General features: G+C 34.2%; 2 protein-coding genes across 2 annotated transcripts; one reads left to right on the top strand and one right to left on the bottom strand.

Moving 5' to 3' along the window:
• The first annotated feature begins 1,147 nt into the window (after positions 1-1,147).
• LOC114376540 (ABC transporter G family member 15-like) lies at positions 1,148-7,984 on the top strand. Its single transcript, XM_028334707.1, has 9 exons — positions 1,148-1,492; positions 3,537-3,616; positions 3,798-4,262; positions 4,729-4,851; positions 5,685-5,807; positions 6,438-6,722; positions 6,850-7,122; positions 7,203-7,310; positions 7,480-7,984. Exons 1-9 carry the CDS (start codon positions 1,228-1,230, stop codon positions 7,834-7,836), a joined length of 2,079 nt encoding a protein of 692 aa, XP_028190508.1. The 5' UTR covers positions 1,148-1,227; the 3' UTR covers positions 7,837-7,984.
• Positions 7,985-8,720: 736 nt separating this feature from the next.
• Positions 8,721-12,753, bottom strand: LOC114376541 (protein TRAUCO-like). The gene is made up of 2 exons (XM_028334708.1): positions 11,621-12,753; positions 8,721-9,207 (listed from the first exon to the last, which is right to left on the bottom strand). Exons 1-2 carry the CDS (start codon positions 12,738-12,740, stop codon positions 8,933-8,935), a joined length of 1,395 nt encoding a protein of 464 aa, XP_028190509.1. The 5' UTR covers positions 12,741-12,753; the 3' UTR covers positions 8,721-8,932.
• Positions 12,754-13,199: the final 446 nt, after the last annotated feature.

Below are 13,199 nucleotides of genomic sequence, written 5' to 3'. Positions count from 1 at the left end.
TTTTTTATTAGTTTTTATTAGTCTGTATAAAATAACATAGAATCATACTTGTTTTTTTGGATGAAGGAAGTAGTTAAGAAGATTAAATATAATGATAAAAGAATGATATATAATTTAAGATGATCAACAATAAAAAGTTTTAGGGAATCGATATGTGTGAAATAAATAGACCCTCCAAAAGAGAAAATATTTGGAGAAATAAGAAGGAATATTTAATTGAGAGAATGAAAAAGAGTGAGTCTCACTTTTCATATAATGTATTTTAGTATTTTGTAATATATGATAATTATTAACAAAATTTTGTGAGTTATCTTTTATTTAATAAGTCTAACTCATGATTTATTTTATATTTTTAAATAAATGTTAATCACTATTAAAGAGTATGTAAAAAAACCATATTACACAATGTATTGCTAACATTTCTTGTAAGACATATAACTCATATATATATATATATATATATATATATATATATATATATATATAATCATTGAACAATTTATATTTATTTATGAATGAATTGAAGACAAGTTTTTATGTAAGTGTAATTGGGTGAAAATAATAATTATAAATGAACCAATTAAATATAAATTCAATGTATATAAATGTATATATATATATATATATATAACTTTAATTTTATAAAAAAAATCATTTATTTATTAATTTTCTTTATCCGTATAAAACAATATAGAATTACACTTATTTTTAAATGGATAGAGTATTATCTATAACCTCATACTAAAAAAACTTAGAACATTAAATATTAATTCAATAATATAAATTAATTTTTATTATATTTATCATCTAATAACTTAGGAAATCATTTATTGTTTCTGAGAAATATTCTGAGTCTTCAATATCAAATTGTTGAGTTCAATCACCCGAGCAATGCAGTTCCTTAATTAAATCTGAGGCCTGTCGTTCTCCTTCTTCACAGTTCACATGCATGGCCTAATTGACTGAACAATACGTACTGTGGGAGTTGGATGACAGTAATTACTAATTACTGCGCATACTTGTTACGAATGACGAAAAACAACATGGTGTGAGCTAGTGGTCCCACTAATGTTAATTTCCCTTACCCTTATACCACCATTCATCATCACGTACATATATCTCTATCTCTATTTGTATATATGTAAGCTCTAAAATTAAGCTGGCTGGCTGGCTGGCTGGCTACTACCATTTGTTTCAAACCAAAGCCAGTTTTTTTCCATTTTAGAAATGGAGATAGAGCAAGCCACTACCAATGAAAAGGGTGTTACCGACTATGGTGATACTGTTTCAGAAAATAATAATAATACTAATAATAATAGGAGAGGGATGTATCTCGTGTGGGAAGATTTAACTGTTGTAGTTCCAAATTTTGGGAATGGACACACAAGAAGATTGCTTGATGGGTTGAGTGGATATGCTGAACCTAACAGAATCATGGCTATCATGGGTCCTTCTGGCTCTGGAAAATCTACTCTTCTTGATGCTTTAGCAGGTCTCTCTCCCTAGCTCTATCTCTCCCTTCATGGGTCCAAATTTTGTGCATGCTATTTTTTCTTGTACTTGTATATGCCAAAAGATACATGCTCTTTCATGTACGTTTGGTTTTTATATCAATGAATGTGCTTAATATATGATGTTCTTCTATAACTTAAACAACCCTTTTGCTTTGCTTACCGTGATCTGCACAATGGTACGAACGTACTTTTTTTTCATTCGACTTGATTATCAATAATTTTTATTATCACTTGATTATACAGATCTTAATACTAGTCTTGTCCTTCCTTTTATTTTACCTATGGGAAAGTTTGTTTGTGGTCTCTTTCATATTTTATATTACAAAGAAGATTGTGTGAGAGGTGAATCAGAAGACGACCAAGAACTTTGATTTATTTGGATAAACTCACGACTGGAGGGGAAAAAACTTGGGGAGAAAATGTTTTTCTTCTCTAGCTTGGAAGCACAAAATGAAAACAACGGGGAAAGTATAGAAGTAAATAACTGTAATCTCCACAGATATCTTTTCTCTTTCGTAAAATATTTATTGATATTTTTTTTATTTTGTATTAACCTTAATTTCTTGATATCAAGCTAGAAATTTCTCGGGTAACTATATGAACTTTGCTTTATTTTCATTTTTTCTATTATTTAGTAGTATTAGCTGTATTTTTTTCTCCTCGTTTTATGTTCATCTTGTAAGAAACGCAAGCTTGCACACAATTTCTATTTCATTTCAATATTTTTCTCTGCAAACAAAGTGCAAAGATATAGAATTTGTGGTGTTCTACTTCAATCACATCGTGAATAAAGAATCTTTATAACCCTTTTTTGTTAGTCATTATTACATCGTGTAGACAAGTAGCCCTGAAAGTTTAGATTAAAAAGTTTATGATGAGAGATATAATTGAAAAAACGAGACAGAGAAATAAAAAGGGCATGAAGAAAACGTTGATGAGTGTGGAAAAATCGTAACTCCATCATCATCATCATGTCCATTTTAATCGAAAAACCAAGGAGTGTCCTTCCATACTAAGCAAATGACTTGTCAACTTAGAGAAGCCAAGGAACAGACAGGATAATGTTATGAGTCATTAATTCATGGAAACATTTTCCCAGTGTAAGGTTGAAATACTGTAGAATTATACTTGAGGGTAAAAATGAGTCATGGAGCCATATATTAAATTGTTCCATTATTATTTCTTTTTTCTTTTTTGGTTTCATTTCCAAGAGTGGAGCAAAGATTGATATTTTTTTACATCCACTTTTCTATATGGCAAAAATTAGCCATTAGGTTTACGGTACAGACCCCATTTATTTATTACAACGCTTGAAGCAAAGAAACTCTTGGTGAGCACCTACCATGGCCGAACAAGGAGGTTTACTTCCCATGACCCTGTTGTTTCCTCATATGGAAAAACTCAGTTCATTTATTGACAACTGAGTGACGATATCTATCCTTGGTATGGAGGATTGAATGTTTTTTTGGTACAATGAGGATTTAATGTTAATTGATTATCTTTCACGGACTTCGGTTACCGCATATTTTAGCTTAATTTCTTATTTCAAATATTTCTATAGATGATGGTAAAAAAAATATATTTTTTCACTATTTATTATGACATATAGTAAAAATAAAATATATTCATGTAATTATTTATGAAAAAAACATAATCAAAAAATATTTTCTTAAATCAATCTAAAAGAAGGAAATAAATGTAAAATCATTTTACCATCCCGACAGAACCCTCAGCCAAACATGCTTGTTTATAAGCATAACTAAAATAAATAAAAAGAAAAAGGTAGGTGAAGATAGACCCTGATTTGGAAATTGGGTAGGAACAAATGAATTTGTAATTAAGCTAGCTTTGTGGTATTATTCAGTTTCTTATTTATGAATAAACCTCTCTCTCTCTCTCTCTCTCTCTCTCTCTCTCTCTCTCTATATATATATATATATATATATATATATATATATATATATATATATATATATATATATATTGTGGACTTTAACATCAGATAATTGGGATTCCTTGCAGGTAGACTCTCTAGAAACGTTATCATGTCTGGAAATGTGCTTTTAAATGGAAAGAAGAGGAGATTAGACTATGGAGTTGTAGTAAGTATCCAACACTATAAGTTCTAGTAAATTAAGTTTGTTGTTGCCAGTATTTGGCTATTGAATTTCCATAAATATATAATAAAAGAAGGCACCAAACAACATTTTTCCAATTTATCAACCTTGTTTTTGTTTCATTGTTAATGCTTTCATTATTATCTTTTATATACCACACCTATAGGCTTATGTGACTCAAGAAGACATAATGTTGGGAACACTAACAGTGAGAGAGACAATATCTTACTCAGCTAATCTAAGGCTTCCATCAACCATGACCAAAGAAGAGGTTAATGATATCATAGAGGGAACAATTATGGAGATGGGTCTTCAAGACTGTGCTGATCGGCTAGTAGGGAATTGGCACTTGAGAGGCATAAGCGGTGGAGAAAAGAAAAGGCTAAGCATAGCACTTGAAATCCTCACAAGGCCAAGCCTCTTGTTCCTTGATGAACCCACCAGTGGTCTAGATAGTGCTTCAGCATATTTTGTTGCCCAAACTTTGAGAAATTTAGGTCATGATGGCAAGAGTACTGTTATCTCTTCTATACATCAACCAAGTAGTGAGGTTTTTGCACTCTTTGACGATCTCTTTCTTCTTTCTGGCGGTCAAACAATTTATTTTGGACCAGCCCAAAAGGCAGTTGAGGTACATTTATTTATTATTCATATTCTAAAAAACATGTGGTATATATACTAAGGTTGCATTGAATTTGCCTCCGTTTATTTAATTTTTATCTAATAAACTGTTAGTATATACTAGTACTATGTAGACGTTTATTAGAGACATGTACATGTACTAGTACATCACTAATGAAATATTTTATTGATATAAAAAAATTCATATATGCTATATATTAGCGTTTTAATTAATTAAATGTTGGTATAATGTCATGTTATTACTTAGTGTATAGACTCTCAGTGTTTATATAATTAATATTATAGAAATTTTTAAGTTGGAATTTTTAACTTGATTTGCTCTCGTCTTCAATATATGTTCAAATGCAATTTGTCGTGTTTTGATGTAATATAACAAAATCATGTGTGTAGAACCTAAATAGGTTAAAGTTAAAACCTGACATAATTATAAATTATCCATCTATTTGTGCATGCAGTTCTTTGCCAAAGCAGGATTCCCTTGTCCAAGTAGAAGAAACCCTTCAGATCATTTCCTCCGTTGTATTAATTCAGACTTTGACGCTGTCACAACGACTATGATGGCCTGCCAAAGAGTACATGTATGCATGTCTAATAATTTGTTTTATCTATATTCACACAAGTTTCATAATTATTATTTGTCTACTTCACTCTTTCTTTCTCTATTTGTTTCTTCTGCTTGATTATGCTTGCGTCTCTGACTCCTCCTCTTGTTTTCCCTGCTTAAGGGCAAATTCAATTTTATAGCTGGAACATGTTTAATTATCAGGATCCTCTATAGAAGCTCAAAAGGTAGCTTACATGTAGCTTTAGTCAAGCATCGGTTGACCTTGAAAAAAAAATCAGATACTTAGCCTTTGCATAATCACATCTAGTCAAAACTTACTTTCAAACATCAGCAAATATCGATCCCCCGTTATTGCATTCTTTTTAAATTCAGGTAAGATAAAAGGTATAACTTAAATAATATTTAAAATTACCCGTAATTAATTCATTAGAATTGGACAAATATAAATTAGAAGGAAAATATTTAAAATTATAAAGTATTTAAAAAGTTAATAATAATGTGTCACTTTTTTGAAAAAAAAACTAAAAAAAAAACAAGTCACTTTCAAATTTAATGTAATAAACTAAGATGAATTTTTAACCTGGGTTTGAGAGGTATGTATTTTTACAAGTGCAAAAGTTTTTATATTATCAATAATCATAAATTATTTTTAGTGTCACTTCTAAAAGTTAGAAGTTATATATATATATATATATATATAGGTACAAAACTTTTACCCTGGGATATATTATTTATTCACTTAACATGGTCATTACTGTAACATTTTTCTGCCTTCCCTTGAAATCTCTTCCTTTCAAAGTCGTTACTCTCTCACTATATATCTTCCCTGATTCTATTTCAATACAGGAAGAAATGTCAATAACGGGATCGCTATCAACTGCAGCAATCAAAGCAACACTCATAGAGAAATACCGATGGTCAGAGCACGCAACCACTGCAAGAGCAAGAATCAAAGAAATATCAACCACTGTAAGTAGCCTTCCTTTTACTCAGCTTAGATTATAATTAATAACTATTGTTTACGGAACATAAAAAGGTCACGTAATTAATATTAATCTTTTCATGAGCTGAAACTGTTACTGTTAGCTAGCTAGGCTATGGAAGAAGAAAACTATTAGGAAATAAACGAGATCAGGTGTTATATATTAAACTAGGAGTGCTTCTGTGCTTCAATCAAAAGACACATCCATAGGGATAAAATATCAAAATACACGATGAATCAAGTTTAATTAAATGTTCCACTAGACTATTAATACTCCGTTCTCCCACTTGAGAGCTTGGGGATTGAATTAACAGAATTTGACATCTTCAAAACAATCAAGTGATTTGATACATACCATTTTGTAGCTAGGAAATTAGGAGAACAAATAATACAAATTGCTAACAAATTTAATATTATTAACTAAATTAACCCGTTTTCTTAAAGAATGTAAATTGGTTAAGAGTTTTATATATAAGGACAAAGATAATGTAGTAATACTTCATATTTAATTTCCAACGATTAGAAGCATATTTTTTGTGGGGGATGCTGCTGGTCCGTTAGATTACAGAAACATATATTACGTAAAAGTCAAGGAATTAATCGTGTTACTGTTACAGGAAGGACATGGATTTGAAAGTAAAAGCAAATGCGAAGCAAAATGGTGGAAGCAACTATCAACGCTGACTCGTAGATCTGTCGTGAACATGTCTAGAGATGTGGGATACTACTGGATAAGGATAACTATCTATGTTGCCTTATCTCTCTCTGTTGGAACAATCTTTTATGGAGTTGGATCGAGTTATAGAGCCATTTTTGCAAGAGGAGCATGTGGCGCTTTTATATCTGGTTTCATGACATTCATGTCCATTGGGGGCTTCCCTTCTTTCATAGAAGAAATGAAGGTATATATATATCGATATATATATATATATATATGAAATTATTGTTTGGTACAACTTTAATAAGTTTATGACATTTAGTTTTTTATCAGTACTTTACTTAATCTTTTTTCCCTCCCAATACATGCAGGTTTTCTACAAAGAAAGACTCAACGGGTATTATGGCGTTGGAGTCTACATTCTATCAAATTTTCTCTCTTCATTTCCCTTTGTGGCAGTGATGTCCATTGCTACGGGGACAATAACCTATTATATGGTTAAGTTTCGTACAGAATTTTCACATTATGTGTATATCTGTCTGGATCTTATTGGCTGTATTGCGGTTGTGGAGAGCTCCATGATGATTATAGCTTCACTGGTTCCCAACTTCCTCATGGGATTGATAATTGGAGCGGGATATATTGTAAGTGTACTATACATAATATAAGTCTATTCTTCATTGAAAAATTACTTTTGATGCTGATATTTAAAGTGTGTGTGCAGGGTGTTATGATGATGACCGCAGGCTATTTCCGTCAGATCCCAGATCTTCCTAAGATCTTCTGGCGTTACCCAATATCATACATCAATTATGGCGCATGGGGATTGCAGGTAAATCTAAGAGAGAAAATCTTAACTGAAGTGCATGATCAAAAGGATACCAACTGAACAAAATGGTTTATAACAGTTAATGCCTTAGGGTGTGTAATATATATAACAAGCGCATGCAATTTGTTCAGCTTAGTTACTGATTATATATATATATATATGGGGAATGCAGGGAGCTTTCAAGAATGACATGATTGGAATGGAGTTTGATTCCTTAGAACCTGGGGGCCCAAAACTGAAAGGAGAAATCATCCTCAAAACCATGCTTGGCATTCGAGTTGATATTTCAAAATGGTGGGACTTAGTTGCAGTCATGATCATCCTCGTATTGCTTAGAGTTCTTTTCTTTTTCATTCTCAAATTCAAGGAAAGAGCTGCACCTTTTCTTTATAGTATCTACGCCAGGCAAACTCTGCAACGTATCAAGAAGCGACCTTCTTTCAGGAAAGGACCATCTTTCCCTTCCAAGCGTCACCAATCACTGCATCCCTTGTCTTCTCAAGAGGGTCTCAACTCCCCTATTCATTAGAACCATCATATATCATATATATGCTGATATTTACAAACACAAAAGAATCACACTCGATATATCATATCATACCCCGAATATATTGTTATATTGTATATTGGGGAATATTTTGTCTTGAGAATTCACATCAATAAAAATTTAAAATATATAAGAAAGGGTCCTTATAATATTATGGTTTCAGGTCAGAACAAATCACAGTTAAATTGATTTTGAATAAAATCAATTTCAAAATAATGAGACTTATGTTAAGATGTCTTTATTATAAAAAAAGTTAATAATAAAACTTGTATAAAGCTTTCATCTAAAGTAAACACTACTTAAAGTTACTTTAAATTATAATTAATTTTGATCCAAAAATCAATAATTCTCAATGTGAAGCCAAACACAAAAATGCTGAGGTTTGGTATTTATAGATGACAACCGCCTTGTCTCTAATTCCTCACAAGATAACTTTCAGTTGGACATTCGGCTAAAAGAAATTGTCACAAAAATTGCTTTGGTTAGGCTAATTCTACTAGCACAGGATAGTGATGGTTACTGAAGTTGGTTCTCACCCACTCACTATTCCAGACTAATAGCCATTCGGAACTCTCCCATAAGCACATGAATAATGGCCATTTGGGGTTTTCAGTTTTTCTCCAATACAATCCGGGTAGTCCGAGTTCCCGATATAGTTCAAGTTTATTGAACAGTGCCCAATTCCACTTAATCTTATCCTGTTCGAGTAAATTAATTGCCTTGGTCAGCACTACTACACTAAGGCAACTGTAGCATCAGGGCCTTGATCCCTGATAAGAGGGGTATGACAGATTACCATGTGAGCTAAGGCTTGCTCGCAGCTATTCCCTCTGCGGGTAAGTAACCAAAGGATTTATGCATGATCATATTGACACTATGCAACTCGAATAGAAAAAATACCAAAGAATGTAGGAAACTACAAAATATCTACTTGAACACATGAAAATTTTATGTATTTCACGTGGCCAAATTTCTCTATCAGAAGTTTACACCACTAATCTAATCATTTGTGAATCAATTTTAATACCAACTAACATTACAGAAGACGATCAATTTTAATACATAAATGCAACCCACATCACTCTTTCTGGGATTTCTTCTCATTAGACTCTTCATTTTCAACTTTATTGTCAAAACCAAGATAAGGAACTTCACTCATTGGCCTGGGAATTGGCCGTTCATTGAAATCCTCAGGAAAACATTCAAAGTCGGGACCAAAGTTGAACTTGACCGTGCAGTTTGGTTCATTGGGGAGAGTAAACATTGAAGCAGCAGGATAGTAACGACCACCTTGGAGATCCTTAAAAGCTACACCTTGGCATATGCCATTTTTAAAGAATGATATCTCACTTCCTGCACACAGAATAGAACATTTGAAACTAAGTTAATATTTACAAAAACATACATAAAATACAACTTACAGTACAGCAAGGGAAATTCAATGTTTGTACTATATGTAAGGGAACAACAATAGTAATCAAGCCCTTTTCCCGCTTAGTGGGGTCAGCAACATGGATCAAATAATGTCATAATAATATTATAATGTGAATAGTTTTCTATATGCAAGGGAAACGGTTATTAAATGTCAACAGCATTTGCAATTGTAAGGAACATGTCTAACGAAAAATGTTGTTAAATAATTGTTAGCACCAACATAACATGGCGTTTTTTGACTCATCTGTCATAGGCAATTTGTTATATAAGCATATCATTGTAGCCTATGGTGGTGCCATAGGCCGCAATGGCATGCTTATATAGTGGAATTTTGGCCATCAGCCACCATTCACCATTGCTAAGATTGCTAATGAACTTCTCAAAGAGTCACTGACAAGCAACCCTAACTTTCAGTCAGTTAATATTAAAGTTGAGGACTTCAAGCTAGTATATACACCAATACAAAGATGCCAAAATAAATTAGGATCAATTAACAATGGCCTTGACAGAATGTACTTAACTACCAGCAAAAATGCTAACAAATAGATTTACTATTCTGAAGTGTCACTTTCTCAGTCACTTCCAAACATTTCATCCCAAGGAGCAATAAATTAGTGCATCTGGGAAAATTTTAATCTAATTTTCAATATGTACTCTGTATTCACTAGCTCCTACTCACCCATCATGGCCATGGTCCTTTCACATATCACTGCATGTATACTCACTTAAACCTCTAATTCATGTTGCAAAATGATGCCCCCCCAACCCCCCTCTGTTGCCCAATCAGGTGTACTTAAATGTAGCATGGGTGACCAAGGTAATGTTTGGCCTAGCTTTCTTGGTGGCTTCTCTTCTCATTAAAAACAATAGATCCACCAATTAGCTGCTATAGAAGCTAATATAATTTTTAGAATACATGATTCAGTGATTCACCATTAATTTTTTGTAGAATGGAAATTTTTCTTACCTGACAAATAAAGAAACAAACTCAGTATCTTTTATTTAATTGATTAGAATATTGGGATGTCTAAGACTCATAGCAAGTTCGTTTTCACTTCTACCCCTAATGTTTCACATTATTGGCATCCTGGTAGAGGCATTTGAATTTTCTACCCACTAAAGTGTCATAACAAGTAGAATGCACCACTGTCAGCAAAAATGCATAACAAGAATGAAAGAAATAGAACAATGAAGACAATAAGAATTTATGGAAAGACTCAGTTTTATAACCACATATTAATGAAGCTTTCCAATGTCAGATAGAGGGTCATAACCTAGTAAACTGACAATAAAATCATTGGCCTATTCATAGACGAGTAATCTGAAATCAAAAGCTGCCACCTATTTCATCAAATTAGAATATCCTAGATGTACATCCATGTATATCCAAATTCCAAAAATACCATATTCATGATAAGTCCAACAATAAGAATTGAGCTTTGAAGAATGAAATAACAGATAGCATTCAGGCTTTGCAAGTATAACACTTTAAATTGTATTAAAAACAGTGTTCTCAAATGACCATTCATCAGAGTGAAATGGCAAATGAGAATTTCCTCATTTGGCAAGTCTGTGCGTACCTCCAACACATGGTTATCAATTTTTAAACAATGTTTTGGTATTTCTACTTACTCTTGTTCAGAAAAAAAAAAATGAAGAGAAAGACATGAAATGATGAAAACCTTATGATCACATTTTACTCGCATCTCTGCTGCTTGTTTCTAGACACTGTTTTTGGCTGCTTACATACAATAATTTGTCTCTGCTTCTGAGTACTTATTTTATTGTCTGTATTATGCAAATCACAACATATGTGTTTCTAGCTATTTCTTGGTTTCTATGTGAGGTAGATAACTATTGCACAGCCAGTATCGATGGTAGCTTTAAGTTTATATAGGACTGAGTTTCTATTTGCTAGAAAATGTTTTTATTATGTTCATTGTTCTAGATATAATTTGTTAACTTCCTTTTGTTTGTGTTCTGCAGGTCTTTTTAGTATATTTTACATTTCTTTTAACAATGTCTCCAAGCCTCTGCCATTGGCAGCTTCACCATCTATTACATGTCTGACGGATTTTTGCCCACCACTTATCATTGACAATACTGATTGATATCTTGGCAACAACACTCAGTTTCACATACATTAGAATCTAGACACAAAATGGAACGAACAATCCAGAGTTAAAAACTAGGTGAAGTCCCTAAAAACATGAACAATTAAATTTCCCCTCATGTTACCAGATCCATAAAAAAAATCCTATTGCTCAACTACACCTAGCAACCATTAAAAATGATGAAAAGAAAAGCAAGTAGCAAAGTTGAGTACACTGACCAGGCACTAGTTTGGGTGGATCTTGCGTAGAATCTTGTGCATAAACATATCTCTGGCCCTTATACCAAACCAATTGAGATGATTTGGGGGCATACTGTTCCCCATCAGGCAAATTGATATAGAAACCAATAACATCCCCTTCCTTGTACCCTTCCTCTCCATACTTCTCCCTTAGCGCCTCATGAATCTTACTCCCATCAATATCCCTATACCCAAAGCTATTCCCATCGTACCCAACCGGCGCCTGCAAATCACCCTTCTCGGTCGACCACCCAAGGCGCGTGTGCCCACTCTCCCCCAACTTCACAACCCTAATCTCGAAGTACCACGCGCCCACCACCACCCCGCGCGTGGCCCTCACCATTCTGTAACCCTTGGTACTCCCCGCGCTCATTCTGTCCTCGCTCAGTTCCACCTTCTCCGCTTTGTACACCTTTGAGAGGCATATCTTCATCTCCTCCGTGTCGTCGCTCTTGTCCGGGAACCGCGGCACCGGCGTTATAAGCACGTTGTCCTCGCCGTTCGCGTGGTGGTGGTGGTTGTTGTTGTTGTTGCTGTTGTTGTTGTTGTTGTTGCGATTTGTCTTCTTCTTCCCCTTCCGCGTCGACTTCGTCGCCCACACGTTGTTGCTCTTCTTCTTCGATTTCTTCGGTGCCGAGCCGTTCGTTGCCGGCGTAGCGGTCGCCGCCGCATTGTTGGTTCCATCCTCCTCCTTTGTATCCACCGTGAGAGAGGAGAGCTGCTTCTGCTTCTTCGGCGGCGGGTCCTCGTCGGAGCCGTCGCCTTCTTCGCGGCCGGATTTCGGGGACTTCTTGGAGCCGTCGGAGGCGGCCTCATCTTCGGAGAGGTCGTCAGAGGGGTCGGGCTCCGATCGGGCGTCGTTCGGGGGTTCGGTTGGGGTGTCGGATGGGGTGCTGGTGGTGGCGGGAGGGGCTTCCAGTGAATCGGCGTCGGTGGTTGTGGCGGTGGTTGGTGGTGGTTGCGGCTGTGGGTCGTCTTCGTCATCTTCTTCTTCGTCTTTGTAAGTGGCTTGGAGACTATCCATGGCTAGGGTTGGGTTTAACGGTGAGAATGAATCGGAAAATGAGGGTGGCTCCGATAAGGATGGAGGAAGAGTCATACTATTAACTATACTATGCAATAGAAGAAAGTGAAACTTTAGAATGATGGATTTGTTCAAACCATTGGATTGGGTTCGATTTCTTGAGGCCCATATCCATAATAAGCCCAGAATGATATGGTAAGAGGGAAATTGCTTTGCGCACACAGAAAATTTCTTGTGTACCAGCACTTTTTCATTTTTTCCAAACTTACCCTGACAAACTTATGGTTCCGTAATCTTTAAACTTGTGAATTCATAATCCACAAGCTTATGGATTGGCAATCCATGTGTTCATAAGGATTTCCATGCATACGGATCAGCAATCTATATGTACATACGGATTACAATTTTTAAAAAATAAAATTTAAAAAATGTTTTACAAATTAATTTTTTTCTAATTTCTAATGTATATTTAATGCACATGTAAATTTACATAATAAATTTTGTGATATTTAATTTTGGTGCATTAAAATTTAT

The sequence above is a fragment of the Glycine soja genome, chromosome 11, assembly GCF_004193775.1.
Source record: "Glycine soja cultivar W05 chromosome 11, ASM419377v2, whole genome shotgun sequence".
Taxonomy (NCBI): Eukaryota; Viridiplantae; Streptophyta; class Magnoliopsida; order Fabales; family Fabaceae; genus Glycine; species Glycine soja.
The sequence above is the reverse complement of the archived record's forward strand: the minus strand, read 5'-3'. Positions and strand labels throughout refer to the sequence as shown.

Coding starts and splice junctions, on each gene's coding strand:
- LOC114376540 (XM_028334707.1), top strand. CDS start 1,228: ATGGAGATAGAGCAAGCCACTACCAATGAAAAGGGTGTTACCGACTAT. Junction 4,263..4,728: donor CAGCCCAAAAGGCAGTTGAG/GTACATTTATTT, acceptor TTGTGCATGCAG/TTCTTTGCCAAAGCAGGATT. Junction 7,123..7,202: donor TAATTGGAGCGGGATATATT/GTAAGTGTACTA, acceptor GTGTGTGTGCAG/GGTGTTATGATGATGACCGC.
- LOC114376541 (XM_028334708.1), bottom strand. CDS start 12,740: ATGACTCTTCCTCCATCCTTATCGGAGCCACCCTCATTTTCCGATTCA. Junction 9,208..11,620: donor TCCACCCAAACTAGTGCCTG/GTCAGTGTACTC, acceptor TTCTGTGTGCAG/GAAGTGAGATATCATTCTTT.